The 15,300-nt window shown below is 42.9% G+C and overlaps 1 protein-coding gene across 1 annotated transcript in view; it reads left to right on the top strand.

The window, feature by feature from the left end:
* The window catches only part of nuak1b (NUAK family, SNF1-like kinase, 1b), a 38,388-nt gene extending 23,340 nt beyond the window's left edge, over window positions 1-15,048 (top strand). The window contains exons 3-7 of the mRNA XM_079567100.1: window positions 4,496-4,647; window positions 8,006-8,071; window positions 8,315-8,434; window positions 12,796-12,928; window positions 13,700-15,048. Of these exons, the coding sequence (XP_079423226.1) occupies window positions 4,496-4,647; window positions 8,006-8,071; window positions 8,315-8,434; window positions 12,796-12,928; window positions 13,700-14,787 (1,559 nt within the window). The 3' untranslated portion in view covers window positions 14,788-15,048. The remainder of the gene's footprint in view (window positions 1-4,495; window positions 4,648-8,005; window positions 8,072-8,314; window positions 8,435-12,795; window positions 12,929-13,699) is intronic.
* The last annotated feature ends 252 nt before the right edge of the window (window positions 15,049-15,300 follow it).

Below are 15,300 nucleotides of genomic sequence, written 5' to 3'. Positions count from 1 at the left end.
CAATTTAGGCTATTGTATGCAAAGAACTCATGCGTTTGACTTTTTAATGCAAGCAGGGTTAGCTTTAATTCATCCCTCATTGACTCCTCAGTCACTTTGGACTTGTTTTGATCAACTCTGAGTCTACTAACACTTTTCATCATCGTTTTAGTCAAAGTATCAATTTCCATGGCTAAAACTACACTTTCATGTTCTCCAGTTTGGCTTTACCCAAATCTAAAAGCATCTTGAAAAAAAAAAGTATCGAAATAGCGGCAAAAACGAGGATGAAAACGCAACAAAAAAGTGACTAAAACATGATTAAAAGGCAGTGAAAAAAGCCACAAAAAGTGACAAAAAAAACAGATGAAAACACAAGAAAACAACAATTGGGTAAAGCCGAACTGGACAAAATGCGCTTGGTTCAGGCAGGGGATAAGAGGTTAAAAGTATGGTTACTGCAACTAAAACTCAACTATTACAAACTAAATAATATAATAATGAAATTTCAAACAACTAAAACATATATACTTTCAAGAACAGTTTTTGTTTATGTTGAAGAAGCCCTTGAAACAGTGTAAATTGAATGCACACATTTGAATAATAATGTAGATTTTGTCAACTAAAACTAGACTAAAATTGAAAATAATTAAATAATTGAAAATAGTTGCTTGACAAAATCGTGACTAAATTACATTTTCGTCAAACAAAATTAAAATAAGTCATAAAATTAACACTTGTCCGAGTACCGGGAAAGCGACTACAGTTCTACTTATCGGTAACAGTAATACTCTATAGAAGGGGTGTCCAAAGTGCGGCCCGGGGGGCGAATGCGGCCTTCTGCCTTCTTACTGAATCCGTACACATCACCAGAGATGGTCCCTTTTTATTTGAAATGTGATAATTCTACAGAATTGTAACCTAGCAACTAAAATTTATTTGTGAGACGGAGCTGGCATGAAGGTTTTAAGCATATTGCATATTGACCCCATGTATGCGTCAATATGCGGCCCCCCATGAAAAAAACTGGTCTATGTCTATCAAATTTGAACAACCGATAAAACACGTAGTTGAAATTAGTTAAAATACTTAATTTTCCTACAAATTATCATTGATTTGGGGATTCAATAAATCTTTTCAACAAAAATCATTGTCAAAATAACACAGTACTATCCATTTTATCAGACTCATTTGCTTCTTCAAATAGTTTAATGTTAAGGCCTGCGACCTACTGCCATAAATAGTATAATAGTAGTAGCAGTAGTTGTAAAAAAAAAAAAAAAAGGTCAATACATTTTTAATACTGCTCCTAAGTTACAAACACTTGATTCCTCCGTATGACCAACCTCTACCACAATCTGAGAACATCCACCGAAAACTCACCAAATTAGGCTATTTACAAAGTTATTAGTGCTTATTTTTATGGAGTGCTTCTAGTAAAAGTGAAAGGGCAGTGAGTTTGAGTTATAAAACTTGATTTGATGAAATAACCCGCTGTGCGCAATAGATACTGTTTTATTGTAATTGCTATATTGCATTGCATTCTCTCCAGATGACACAGACCCAGGCAGTAACAGGCGGTTCGGTAATGGCAGCAAAGGTTAGGGGCATGCTAAAAAAGGGAAAACAAAAAGCTTTTTTTCATTATGCAAATATGTCGGTGCGCGATATTGAAGCCAGTGCAGTCAACGCTCAACTGGGAGCATTTAAGAGAGGTTTAAACCACTCCCCGCACCTTTATTTAGGCTGGAACCTTAATACTAGCTCTGTCTCACAATAAAATGCTAGTTTTTGAGGTTTTAATTGTGTGGAATAGGTAAACCCGCAGTACCATCGCTGACGACGTTTGCCAACTCAACAAGAAGCCTTAGGGCCACCGAAAATGGATCTGAGGGACACATTTGACCCCAGGACACACTTTGGGCACTCCTGCATCATTATTAACCTTGTCCTTAATTTGTTTAATTTCTAGCTAGTTTTCCTAGTTAGTCTATTTACTATTTACTAAGTCTTGTTGGGTTTGTCCCTGTTTCGGAGCGTGGTGTCCTGCACTGGTCAGCTCCTCCACCTCCTCCTTCCTCTTCCTCCTGCACAGCTCCCTCCGCTGTCCTCCTGCATCTTCTCCCCTGGCTCTGACGCCATTCTTCACTTGAGCGTCACCTGTGAAACTCCGCCGTAGCCAGAACAATAGTCGGGATAGAAAACTTGTGTGGCTTAACTGCGAGTCTTGCCCGTATACCTCCCCATTTGCCCCTTTTTTTTGTTTCCTGTAGCGCTTCTTGTGACGCCTCCACTGTTTTGCAGGTGTGAGGGCTTTCTGTGCCTCTTCAGTGTTTCAGAAGAAAAAAAATTGTTGATGTGTAGGCTAGGGCTGAACGATATGGACAAAATTTCGTGTCTCGATATTCATGCCAGACATCTCGATATCGATACGATTCGATATAACTGTGGGTTAGGTGAAAACCAAGCATTTTTCAGAAAAATAAAAAACATAATATTCAAGAGTACCATTTTATTGATGAAATCTATATCGTTTATATCTTGCTTTTTTCGATTTTAATGTTTTCAATGTTCATATCTCGATATCAATACAAAAACGATATATCTTTCAGCCCTAGTGTAGGCCTCAAATGCTGCTCAAAAACCTTTAGATCTGTTTGTTAACTTTTAGAAAAACTGTTTTTTTCATGGCCAGTAAGGATTCCCTGCAGTAAAAAAAATCAGCTGAACCTTACAAAAACCCGGCAAAGATGCACAAAAGCATCTCGTAAAACAACGAGGAGCACAGAAACTGCAAATGTGTGTAGAAAAGGGCAAAAACGCCATGACCTCACTGCGCCCGTCTACAGCCCCTTGTCATCCATGGATGGCAGTGGCACAATAGGTGCTAATTTGTGTTCTGTGGGGTCCTGACCCGGGATCAAAACCCCGGTTGGCAGATGCTTTTGTCCGTATAAACCCAACAAGCCCTGACAGCAGCGCCGTTATGTAAGACAGGTAATTACCTCACCCAGAGGTCACAGGCAACTGGGAGGCGAAGCTCAGAAGTGGTCACAAGAGTAGCTCCGTTAGCCCATTGCAAGGAGCCCCAGTAAGTTTTCTTTTAGCAGGTGAGCCCACTCTTAACATCTTTAGGCCAAAACTCATTCAGAATCGAACCCAGAACCTCCCTGCTGCAAGGCGATAGTGTTCGGAGTATTCCCATAGCCACAGTTGACCTTTACAGCAGTGACAAATATGCGAATGCTTTGCTAAACATATCTCACAACAAGGTGTTAGAGCCATCGCATGACAGCTCGTTGGGTCATGCGATGAGTGTGTTTTCTCTGCGCTCCCCGTCCCAGCGGAGGGAGGGGACGTGATTAAGTCAGCGGCAGTCCCTCCTCACTGTGTTTTGAGGAATCCAGTCACGTAGAAGGTGGGGTCAGGGTGATGTAAGCTTTTTTTTTTAAGACGTAGTAATGTACACCTCTGTGGAATTTGGTTCAAACTTTAAAAGGGGGCCGGAGGTGAGGCCCGCTATGATCTTTACATAATAGGGTACATGTGTGACCCCTAACGTGGAAAAACAACAAGCCGAGCGTCCTCCCTTTGGTGAGACATATTTTTGAGAAAGCATGCAAGTATTGTGTAATAGTTGTAAGTGATTATTTTTGTGTGGCCTATCCTTTCTGTTTTGCTTATCAGTGGGTTGCCAGCCTTTCCCAGAAAAAAATATTTCAACATAATAAGCATAAAAACAGTACCTGAGACTGTTGAAATGACCGTTACGTGGCTTTTTCTGCCGATTAAATGCATGACTTTAAGGAAAATACAATATTTTCAATTATGTTTAAGAAATTCAACCTGTGTCTGCGTACATTGGTGTATGAATGAGAGTGTGAATGGGTGACTGGTTACTTACTGTAAAGCGCTTTGGGCCTGATAAAGGTAAACAAGCACTACATAAGTTGAGTCTATTTACCAACCACTGGAAGGAGGATGATTCTAGGACTCACCACTATGAATTTATTGATTTATAAACATTGTACAAAAGGAGTGTATAGCTACTAAAATTGCAAATCATTAATTCACACACATTTCAGTGATATTTACTTAACCCGGCGTAAGGTACACATTTTATATCAGATATGGTTTGAAGTTGACCATGGCCTTGACCATTGCATGATTTGGCCAGTGCCTTGGCAGATGTCCTTTAAGCTGTCCCTTCTTTTTCTTGAGGTTTCATAGTTTGTATCTAAATTCAGATAAGTTTTATGTTGCTCAGTGGATCTTTGAGGTTGAGTATTCCTCCCACTGCATGTTCTTAGACACAGACCTTTCAAGTGGATCATCGTGCAAGTGGTTAAGGATGCTCTTTGGTGATTTCTAAAGTGATATCCCTAAATGATGTTCTAGTTCACATGAAAAACCTGGTTACAATGATGCAACCGACCCAAAATGTTCATCAGCTCTTCACACAATTGTCTTCCCTTGTCCATTACTTTAAAAACCAATGATTTCCATCTCTTTCCAGTGTTCGAGAACAAGGATAAGATCGTCATCGTGATGGAGTACGCGAGTAAAGGAGAGCTGTACGACTACATCAGCGAGCGGCGCCGTCTCAGCGAGAGAGAGACCAGACACTTCTTCAGGCAAATCGTCTCCGCTGTGCACCACTGCCACAAGGTGAACGACGCAGGCAAACTCAGGACCGAACCGGGGCTAGAACTAGACTCAACCTCAGGGGTGTCCAACCCAGGGCAATAGGAAACTAAACTTACCTACCCTTAAGTGCAGATCCAAAGCTTTTAGTCTCTCATGATTGTGGTTCTTTGGGCTGGTTTAAATCCACAATAACCCATTTCTAGCATCTCACTTCTTCTCAGGGATGAGTTATAGGAACGTTTCACAACTTTCAGAATCACTTTTCAGAGTAACTATCACAGCAATGCTACAAAAACTAGCCTGCAAGCTCACAATTGAGGAAGGAAGGAAGGAAGGAAGGAAGGAAGGAAGGAAGGAAGGAAGGAAGGAAGGAAGGAAGGAAGGAAGGAAGGAAGGAAGGAAGGAAGGAAGGAAGGAAAGAAAGAAAGAAAGAAAGAAAGAAAGAAAGAAAGAAAGAAAGAAAGAAAGAAAGAAAGAAAGAAAGAAAGAAAGAAAGAAAGAAAGAAAGAAAGAAAGAAAGAAAGAAAGAAAGAAAGAAAGAAAGAAAGAAAGAAAGAAAGGAAGGAAGGAAGGAAGGAAGGAAGGAAGGAAGGAAGGAAGGAAGGAAGGAAGGAAGGAAGGAAGGAAGGAAGGAAGGAAGGAAGGAAGGAAGGAAGGAAGGAAGGAAGGAAGGAAGGAAGGAAGGAACAATGGAAGGAAGGAAGGAGAAAGAAGGAAACAAAGAAAAAGGAAAGAAAGGAAGGAAACAAAGAAAGAAATGAAGAAAGGAAGGAAGGAAGGAATGAAAGAAATGAGGAAAGAAAGAAAGGGAAGGAAGGAAGGAAAGAATGAAAGGAAGGAAAGACTGAAAGAAAGAAAGAAAGGAATGAAAGAAAGAAAGAAAGAAAGAAAGAAAGAAAGAAAGAAAGAAAGAAAGAAAGAAAGAAAGGAAGGAAGGAAGGAAGGAAGGAAGGAAGGAAGGAAGGAAGGAAGGAAGGAAGGAAGGAAGGAAGGAAGGAAGGAAGGAAGGACAGTGTTAATTTCATTACTTCTATGGGATCCAGGTATTTTGATTCCCCTGGCTCTGGCTTTCATTAGGACTATTGAACTAATGGACTAAATATACTAGCAGGATACAAAGCAGAGCCTTAAGCGCATCTAGTTTTTAGAAATCATTAAACGGTCTCAAAGGACTGTTCGAAATCCCGTCCAAATCGGTCGCATTTTCGAAAGAGGCTGATGAAGTGTCGAGCGGGAGTCGATGCCCCCCCTTCGCTGTCCCTTCAGCAACGCTCGAGGGCTATGTCAGGACATCCATCAGCGTGTCAGCAGATAGGACCCGACTTGATACAGTGCGTGTTGGGAGCGCCGTAATCGGAGCCTAAGCCTGAATTAAACGAGCCTGTGTTTCGTCTCACTCAGAAACGCATGCCTCCCTAACTGCGCCGTGCCAAGAAAAGCAGACCGGGTAAAAAAGCCGCCACATTAACTGCGGCTGCTATACGGCGCAGTATTAGAGGGGCATGGTTAGTGTTACATAGGAATGCTCTGGCCTAGAAAAACCCAAGGCTGAATTTGTGGGAATATTCAGAAGAAGAGGTTCTCAAACTTTGGACTCCGAGCTCCACCACAAAATGTACCATCTTGAAGTGGGTCGTCGTGAGGAGAAAAGTAGGGATCAAACCAGACAATGGACCAAAAACAAAAAGTCTAAGGAAAGTCAGTCGTAAGTTAGGTCTTAGCAGGGCTGCACAATTTGATATAGTAAAACTGTGGTAAAACTATGTTGAATGGAGCAGGTGTTTTGATTGAAAAGGTAGAAATTTGCGAGTGTAGCTAACGTCAGCTTAGCAGCCCATTCTGTCCGATGGCGTAGCTTAGCGTAGCCACTTCCATTCGGCTACATACCAGTTAGCATTGGATATTAAGCTTTTTTTCAAATCAAAATGAACTGTAGGCTTATAGTTACATGTTTACTATTTGCATTTGACTCATGGATATAATCGGAGGCATTTTAAAAGTATATTTTAAAGCACTATTAAGTAACTTGTTTACCTTCATAAATCCTTTTCGTGGTCCCTCTGGGGGTAGTACAAGTGTTCATGATGATGATTGGCCAGAAAACCACACTTGCAGCTTTCCCTGCTCTGACCCGGAGCCCAATACACACTAAAGGAATCACGAAGAAGGAGCTAACAGGCTAGCGGGCAAAGCTAACTGCGGGCTAGCACCACTTAAAAAGTATTTACAGTCAAGTTTGAGTGAAAAAAAATAATCTTCATTGTGTAATTGGATGTACAATATCCCTCTCTCCCTTTGTCTTTTCTGTCAGCGTAGTATTTAAAAAAAACGCAACATGTTACGACACCTGCAGTGGCGCTTATGGCCTCTAGGGGCAAGAGTTACTTAGTACTGCTTTAACATGAAAGTCTCTGATCCACAGTTGCAGCAATCTGGCCTTTTCAGTCCCAAAATCAACACTGATACTTGGATTTAACTGGAGATAATTTCATTTTGCTTCAGTAAGTCAGGTGTTTTTGTGGTTTACACCCAGTTTAGACGTAATTTTTTCCAATTCTGGTCTATTTCAGACTCAAACTCATAAGTATTTCATGAGGTGGTACTTAGATCGCATGGGGAAGTGTGAAAAGTTTGATAATCATTACCCACAGATAGAACAGCCTAAGCACATTTTTCTGGACCTATTGCGTCAGTGTAAACAATTTCCTTTTTTAATGTTAAATGCCTTCGGAGTAATATTCCTACCACAGCCAAAGTGACTGTTAGTAATAATGAAGTTGTGCGCCTGAGCCAAAATGTGCTGCTGCGGTGCTTTTACCAGCTGGAGATAGGACTGATGTCATCGTCTATAGAGAGCACAGGAGAGGAGAGATAGAGAAAGATGTGCAGACAGTAATGCTGGATGAATCATCACTTGTAATCACAACATGGCTCTGGGCGGGGTGGTGCTGCGGGTGTGAATCACTGACACAAGCGCGTCTCCCTTTATATCTACAACACGCAAACAAGTGAATCTCCCCGCCCCGATGCCACACTGAGAGCTGCGAGCAAGGGACCAATCAATTTATGTTTTATTTCTCCATATCAGAAAGCGAAATGTGGTTTCTATTCTTCTAATCATTTGGTATGTCTGTGGTAATAAGGCCAGGGTTTCGGTGGGGCATTAAAATAGATTCAGACTCACATTAAATCTAAATGTATTGCTCCAACGCTGGCAGTTTTGACCAATTCGCTTTCCTCTGTTTGATGAGCGGTTTCCAAATCTTGTGTGTTGTATGTGTGTGTACCATTAAAATATTGTAATTGACTGAACAACTTGATACTCAAAACACCAGACATAAACAGGAGGACTAATCACATGTTTCCTTTGCCTTTTCAGAATGGAGTGGTTCACAGGGATCTGAAACTGGAAAATGTGCTACTGGATGAAAACTGTAATATCAAGGTAAGATTCAGCCCCATCTTCCCAGCTTTATGTCCAATGCAATAGTCAAATATGAAAACATTCAGCATCTTTTAACTCCAAACTAGCTCTACTTCTTTCACTTGGGGTCCAGACTAGTTCCTCTGCTTCCTTCTAGCCATGGATCCACTATCGCTCTTCTTCTGTTGTTGCCCAGACCTTCTTGATCTTGAACCTATCTCCCAAACAAACTTACCTAAATAGACTGATTTACCTTTTCTACAGATTGCTGATTTTGGGCTGTCCAACCTCTACCACAAGGACAAGTTGCTGCAGACGTTTTGCGGCAGCCCGCTCTACGCCTCGCCGGAGATTGTAAATGGAAGACCGTATCGAGGCCCAGAGGTGAGAGTCAGAATCTTGTTTTGAACGTGGTTTACTTTAGAGTCACACCTGGATTTGCTTCTGTTTAGTCCCGTCGTTGTCTAGTAGTAGAATGGATATAGAGAAGGACTAGTCCTAGATCGGTTCTAGTTTGATGCTGTTTGATCTACTACAGCTCAAGTGCTCCGATCTGTATTTCCTGGGTTTTGTTTTCTCATAAAGGGAACATTTTTAACCTCTTAAAGGAACAGGCTGCCATTTTTCCATACTGAGATATGTTCTTACCTGAGCTTGGACGAGTTGATGCGTACCTGTCTGGTCTTTGTGCGTTCCCGTGGAAGAACACCCCCGTTTGGAGCTATAGGAATATTCTGGGAGAGGCCAAATGCTGACAACATCTTCGATCTTTTTTGCGTGACTGAGGGCACGCACAAAGACCAGACAGATGCGCATCAACTCGTCTAAGCTCAGGTAAGAACATATCTCAGTATGGAGAAACGGTGGCCCGTTCCTTTAACCCCCACCTGAACTGACCACATTTTCTCCAGTTTGGCTTCACCCAAATCTAAAAGCTTCTTGGAAAAAAAAAGTGTTAAAATAGCAACAAAACTACGACAAAAGCGAGGATGAAAATGCAACAAAAGAGTAACAAAAAAGTGACAAAAAGAGATGAAAATGTGGGAGAAACGCAAGGAAAAGGATCTGTTTAGATGAGTTTTGCTTATCTTTCAAATGAGGCGTTACTCTGGTCTATAGGCTGTAACCTTTTAGATTCGGGTAAAGCTGAACTGGAGAAAATCTGCTCGGTTAAGGCGGGGTTTAAGAGGTTAATGCCCAGTTCAGGCCAATTTGAAACCCAGTCTCCCAGTCTCTCGCTCCTTGCTGTCTTTTCCTATCATAATTTCACATTTTCAATTTTGCATGTGCTCACAGTAATCGCTAGTTTGTCCCGGTTTAAACCTCGGTCAGGCTATTTTTAACTCACTGATTGAAATATTTTGAAGGTAGTGACCCTGCCCCTTGATGTGAACAAACTGAGGTTCACGACTATATTGTATAATTCTTAGCTTAGTTTTGTTTTAGCCTCCTTTGATGGGATTAGTCTTTCTTGTGACTGAAATCCCTGTCTTTCCCCAAAGCCTGGGAACTTTGAAGTGAACAACTCGAGGGTAGTTTTCGCTTCTTTTTTAAGTCGAGAGGAATGAGGACCTGCACGGCCGCATAATGGCATACTGGAGGAATACTTTTGGTGAGAGAAAAAAGTCCGCTATCTTCCAAAAAAAACGGCCGCTGCTTCTCCGGCATTTCCCAAGCGCGGGGCGTTGTCACCAAAGAAAACATCAGTTGCATAAAAAACAAAGTTGCGTTGAGAAATGTCAGATTTCGGTGCGCTCACATCCCAAGCATTCAATTTAGCGCGATGGACTATAATTTGCTCCCATGCGCTAAAAGGAGAAGCAGTCCCCGATCGCTATCAAAATTACAGAAGCGGGTTTTTGGGGTGAGGCCGCAAAATTACAGCAAACATCGGCGACGAAAATAGAACAAGGGGCGAAAACAATGGTGTGTGCGCCCCGTCTGGCCCATGGGAACAGGGCAGTGACATTGACAGACGGCGGCATTCTTGATTCAGTCTCCAAAGGAAGTGCTCTCAGTCCCTAACGAGCTGCTATCTGATTTTCTCCTCTGATGCCGCCGCACCAATCAAAAGCAGAGCAAGTCCCCCCAAGGCAGTGGTTCTCAGACTTTTCACACCAAGTACCAGCTTTTACAAGTACCACGTGTAGGGATGGCTTTTGGGAAATTGTATTGCAATTGAGATAGATTTACAGTTATTACAATTGTATACTTAACACTTGTACTCTTATTTATCTTATTTATTCATAGCAGAGATCTGAAACCACTGTCTTCCAAAAGCTCAGCCTAGTATGAAATAATACCAAAATGGAAAAGAACAAAGCCATAACCTCTCATGCTTAGGGCTGGGTACTGTTAGACAATACCACTATGGCATAATAAAAAAAAAGTTGGCATGGTATCAAAATAAATAAATAAAAGTATAGAGAGCAGGTGCCAAAAAAAAGCATTTAGAGACCAAGTTTTGATGTGGTTGCGTCCAGGGACAGGATTTAAGAACGTGACTTAGTTGTTTCAGCTCAAATAAATGATTCAAATTGAACTGAAATAGTCTTTTATGGAATTAAATAACATTATCGGTCTGATTATTTTTCTAGATAACAAATGTTTTGCCATAGGTATCGAGAAAAGTCTCGTTCTGGTGTCGGTATTGTAAACCAAGTATCTGTAAAGTGCTGGTATTGAAAAATAATTCAACAATACCCTACTGGATCCTGGGGTGGGGGTCCCTAGATGATTTCAAGATGAAATAATAAGAAAAATGCTACTGTTTATAGTGTGTTTTGAGCGTAAAACAGCATATCATTTGTGAAATCCTTTCAAATATCCAATATAAACAGTTGAAATACATATTAACTTAACTTTTTTGTTAGTTTTTCATCTCCCCCTGGTGTCTCTGGCCAGAAAACCACAAATGCATCTTTGCTGTCTACGGTTTGGAGGCCCCAATACACACTATTGGAATCACAAAGAAGAAGCTAACATGCTAACTGTGGGCTAGCGCCAATTAAACAGTAATTACAGCCAAGTTTAAGTGAAAAAAATTATTTCCATTGTGTAATTGGATGTACAATATCCCTCTCTCCCTTTGTCTTTTCTGTCAGCGTAGTATTTATTCTCACGGACAATTAATGAGTAAAAAATCTCAACTTGCTTTGACACCTGCAGTGGAAAATCCATTCTGTTTTGGGTCGCGGCTCGTCATTCTCTGCCGTATCACTTGGCAACCGCTGATTTAGAAGAAAGTAAAGCATCAACAAATACTTCCAACACCGGCTCTAGTATTGCAATACTAAAATCCCTTCCCATCAGTAAATTAAGTCATTTTATGCATCATCTGGGCTTCTACTGTAACTCACATAGTGGGCTCTTAGTCACACAGTTACACAAGTGTCACCAAAGTAGCTCTCAGCCATTTTTGTTCTACGTAAAAGCAGCTCACAAGGTAAAAACATTCGGAAAGCACTGATTCACAGCTTTATTAAAACCAGTCTATTGCCCAACATCTAGCCTTCTCATCCCCTGCAGCTCCACATGCACATTTAGAAGGTCATCCGCTAATCACCAAATGTCATCTGGACCGGGATGTCAGGGCCCTCTCTAGTACCCAGTCATTAGCCCACTCCCACTCTGTCCCCTGTGGTTATCTCCTGCCCCATGGCCCAGACACACTCCAGCTCTTATGCAACGGCCCACTTAGGAAGCCACATCGCATTAGCGTGGTGGTCAGAAAAGTTCCAGTTTCTGCATGACGGAGCAAAGCTAGAGAGAGAGAGGGTCCGATGGAAACGGGCTATTTCCCACCAAAAAAAAAAGCGCCGTCATTTGTCACTGGCTGTTGAGGAAACACTGGGCAGACACGAATTCCTAATCTTGAAAGCTTTATCAGACGCATAACACTCTGAAGTGAAGCGGAGATAGGCCAATAATAGAGCTTATATAACACCGGTGAAGTTGTTTTGACAGCTCTATTTTTGTGCGCGCTGTTGTTCTTGTTTCGTTTGGCAAGACACTTCTCCCACACTGTCAAATCGCTGTATGTCTGGTTGTGTGTGAAAGTGGGCACCCAGCATCAAAAGAATAACAAATGAAGCAACTCTCGACGGGATTTTTGCGCCAGCTCTGACAGGCTTGAACCTCTTAACCACCCCCTGAACTGAGCACGTTTTCTCCAGTTTGGCTTTACCCAAAAAGCGTCATTATAGCAACAGAAACGAGGATGAAAACACAGCAAAAAAGAGTCAAAAGAGCAACACAGAAACGTAACAAAGCAACGAATAAAGGCCACAAAAAAGTGATGTAAACACAACAAAAGAGCGATAAAAATGTGGCGAAACATGACAAAAAAGCAACGGGAAAAACGATGAAAAGCAACAAAAACATGATAAAAAAAACCTACAAAAATACAACAAAAAGTGACAAATAAGTAATAAAAGAGCAGCATGAAAGTGACATAACAGCAAAACTACGAAGACGCATTAAAAAAGTGCTGAAGACACTTCCAAAATGAGACAAAAATGTAGCGACAATGCAAAAAAAAATAAAAAATTAGGATCCGTTTTGTTGGCTTTAGCTTTCAAATGAGACATTACACTGTTGCTCTCCAGTCAAGAAACCTTTAGATTTGGGTAAAGCCGAACTGGAGAAAATGCACTCTGTTAATCGCCTTTGCGCTGAATAAACAGGAGAAGATGAATTTTCAATGAATGAATGAATGCTTTAATTGTGTGTAAATGTCTCTCCAGGTCGACAGCTGGGCTCTGGGGGTGCTGCTGTACACGCTAGTCTATGGGACGATGCCTTTTGACGGGGGAGACCACAAGAACCTCATTCGCCAGATCAGCAACGGAGAGTACAAGGAGCCCACTCAGTCGTCAGGTAAGGAACGATACAGTGAAGTATTTAGTATTGTTAAAGGGACTATACGTATGCATGTATTTTCCTCCCCCAACATGCTCCAGCAATGTCCTAAGGTGTAGAATGAGCCTATTCACCACAACTGCCTCTAAAATCCTGCACTGTCACTCAAAAAGTTGTCACTTCATGTCCGAATTGCCATAATGCACGAGCTTAATATAGAGGTCAGAGGTCAGTCTGTGCTCAGCTGAGGTCCGGGACTCTGCCCCTGGCACTGGAGACGGGACGATTTCACTCGGTCCCAGAGGAGGAGCGGACTTGTTGTTTGTGTCAGTTAAAGGATATTGAAAATGAATTACATTTTGTGTTTTATTGTCCTTTGTATTATGAACCGAGAAGGCAATTATTTTGTAAACTGTCTGATGTTGCTGTACATTTGTTTGAAATCTCCGATGAGGAAAGGCTTAAGTTCTTGTTCAAGTATAAGCCATTTCATTTGTCTAAGTTTTTGTTAAGCGCTTGGCTTACGCGGAAGAGGACACTCTTTGTTTAATGTTTTTCCGACGTCTGCCTGCATTTTTGTGTCTTATAAGCCCATGCGGGCTGGGCACCTTTGGGTGCAAGACACCAAATAAGAAATAAACTAAACCTAGAAGGTGCAGTTACATGTATGACCTGAGGTGGCAGTAGTGAGTATAAAATGGCCAACTTGCATCTACCACACCAGCCTGCAGTGTCTCCTCTTAAGTCGACATATTGTGTTAATGTTCCTTCTCATTGTCCCCTCGTCAGACGCCCGTGGGCTGATTCGCTGGATGCTGATGGTGAACCCTGAGCGGCGGGCCACGGTGGAGGACATCGCCAATCACTGGTGGGTCAACTGGGGCTGGAAGAACAGCGTGTGCGACTGCGACACCCAGCGCGACCACGGCGGCTCCCCCATGCTCGCCCGCTTCATCGACTGGCAAAACCGCACTGAACCCAGGGGGACCACTGCCAAAACCGCCCCCGCCCCGCCCCTTCGCCAACGCCCCAAGAAATCCAAGAAGGAGAATGTAGAAACGGAGCAGTCCCACGGCGGCGCGGAGGATAAACCGGGTCTGAAGAGGCCGAAGGGAATCCTGAAGACGAGGGTGACGGAGGAGCAGAGTTTAGATTTAGAGGTCGATTTTGGCCAGACCGCACTGCCGCAACAAGCCGAGGGAGGGGAGGAAGTTTCGAGTCCCGACAAAGATGACGAGGAGCCAACACTGGGAGGGGGCTCGCCTGCCAAGATGGTGCCCTCGATGCCAAAGAAGGGCATTTTGAAAAACAACCAACAGCGGGAATCAGGGTACTACTCATCTCCAGAGCGCAGCGAGTCCTCCGAGCTGCTAGGGGGCGCCGGCATGTCTGTAATGGCCACGTCTCCGCCCAGAAGAGCGATGGGTCGGAAGGGCATCTTGAAGCGCAACGGGAAGTATTCGACGTACAGCGGCCTGCCCTCCGGGGCGGCGGCTGCGGCGTGCGCCATGGCCGACCAGGCGAGTTCGGCGGACGCGGGGCTGTCCCGTAGCCAGAGCCGCCCGTCCAGCATCGTCGGGGAGGATAGCTCGGCCCTCTCCCTGTCGCCGACCTCCCTGGGCGGGGCGGAGTGGCACTCGTCGACCCCTCACCTCCGCCCCAACATCAGAGCGTGCGTGTCGGCCGAAAACCTCCTCCAGCTCGCCAACTTTAAGGGCTTCCAGGCCGCGCCGGCGCTACACGGCCCCAAAATCAGCCGCAGTGCCAAAACCAAAGCCTCCCCCGGGGACAATGGCAGCTTCTCTTTGCTGGGAGACCTGGAGGACATGACTCAGGTGTATCAGCAAGCCCTGGACATCAGCAGCAACCTCACATAGAGACTTTACAATGAAAAAGACTGGGTGGTAGGAGTGATATGCAGACGTTTGTGTGTGAATGGCATTAACGACCAGTGTGTTGCTGGGATAATAACTGCTAGGGAAGATTTCCAAATGTGGCAAGAGGGGAGCAATGCAACTTAGTTTTAAGTTTTAAATTAGAGCTGCGTAATTTTGTGTAATAAATGGGATTTCAAGCATTTTTTTAGTTTGTTTTTCCAGCAAATTGTGCCAAAGCAAGACACTAACTCAGGAAAAAGGGCAATTCTAAACTAATTGCTCAAGTTTGAACTTTTCGAGATGGCTTTCTTATTATTCAGAGTGACCATCACGTCAAGTCTAGAAAGATCAAAACAACAAATTCAGAATGGCCTATTTTGTCTCGAAATTGTATACAGGGAGAAGAAGAAATTGGGCGAGAGGTGAACCAGAGATTAGTTCAGTGTTGGGAAAACTCATCCAAAAAACACACTGAAACAAAGTTGCATTGTTCCCCTTTTTAAAATGACTATG

This window comes from Gobius niger (assembly GCF_951799975.1).
Source record: "Gobius niger genome assembly, chromosome: 12".
Classification (NCBI taxonomy): Eukaryota; Metazoa; Chordata; class Actinopteri; order Gobiiformes; family Gobiidae; genus Gobius; species Gobius niger.
Note: the sequence above shows the minus strand (reverse complement) of the source record. Positions and strands in the feature narration are given on the sequence as shown.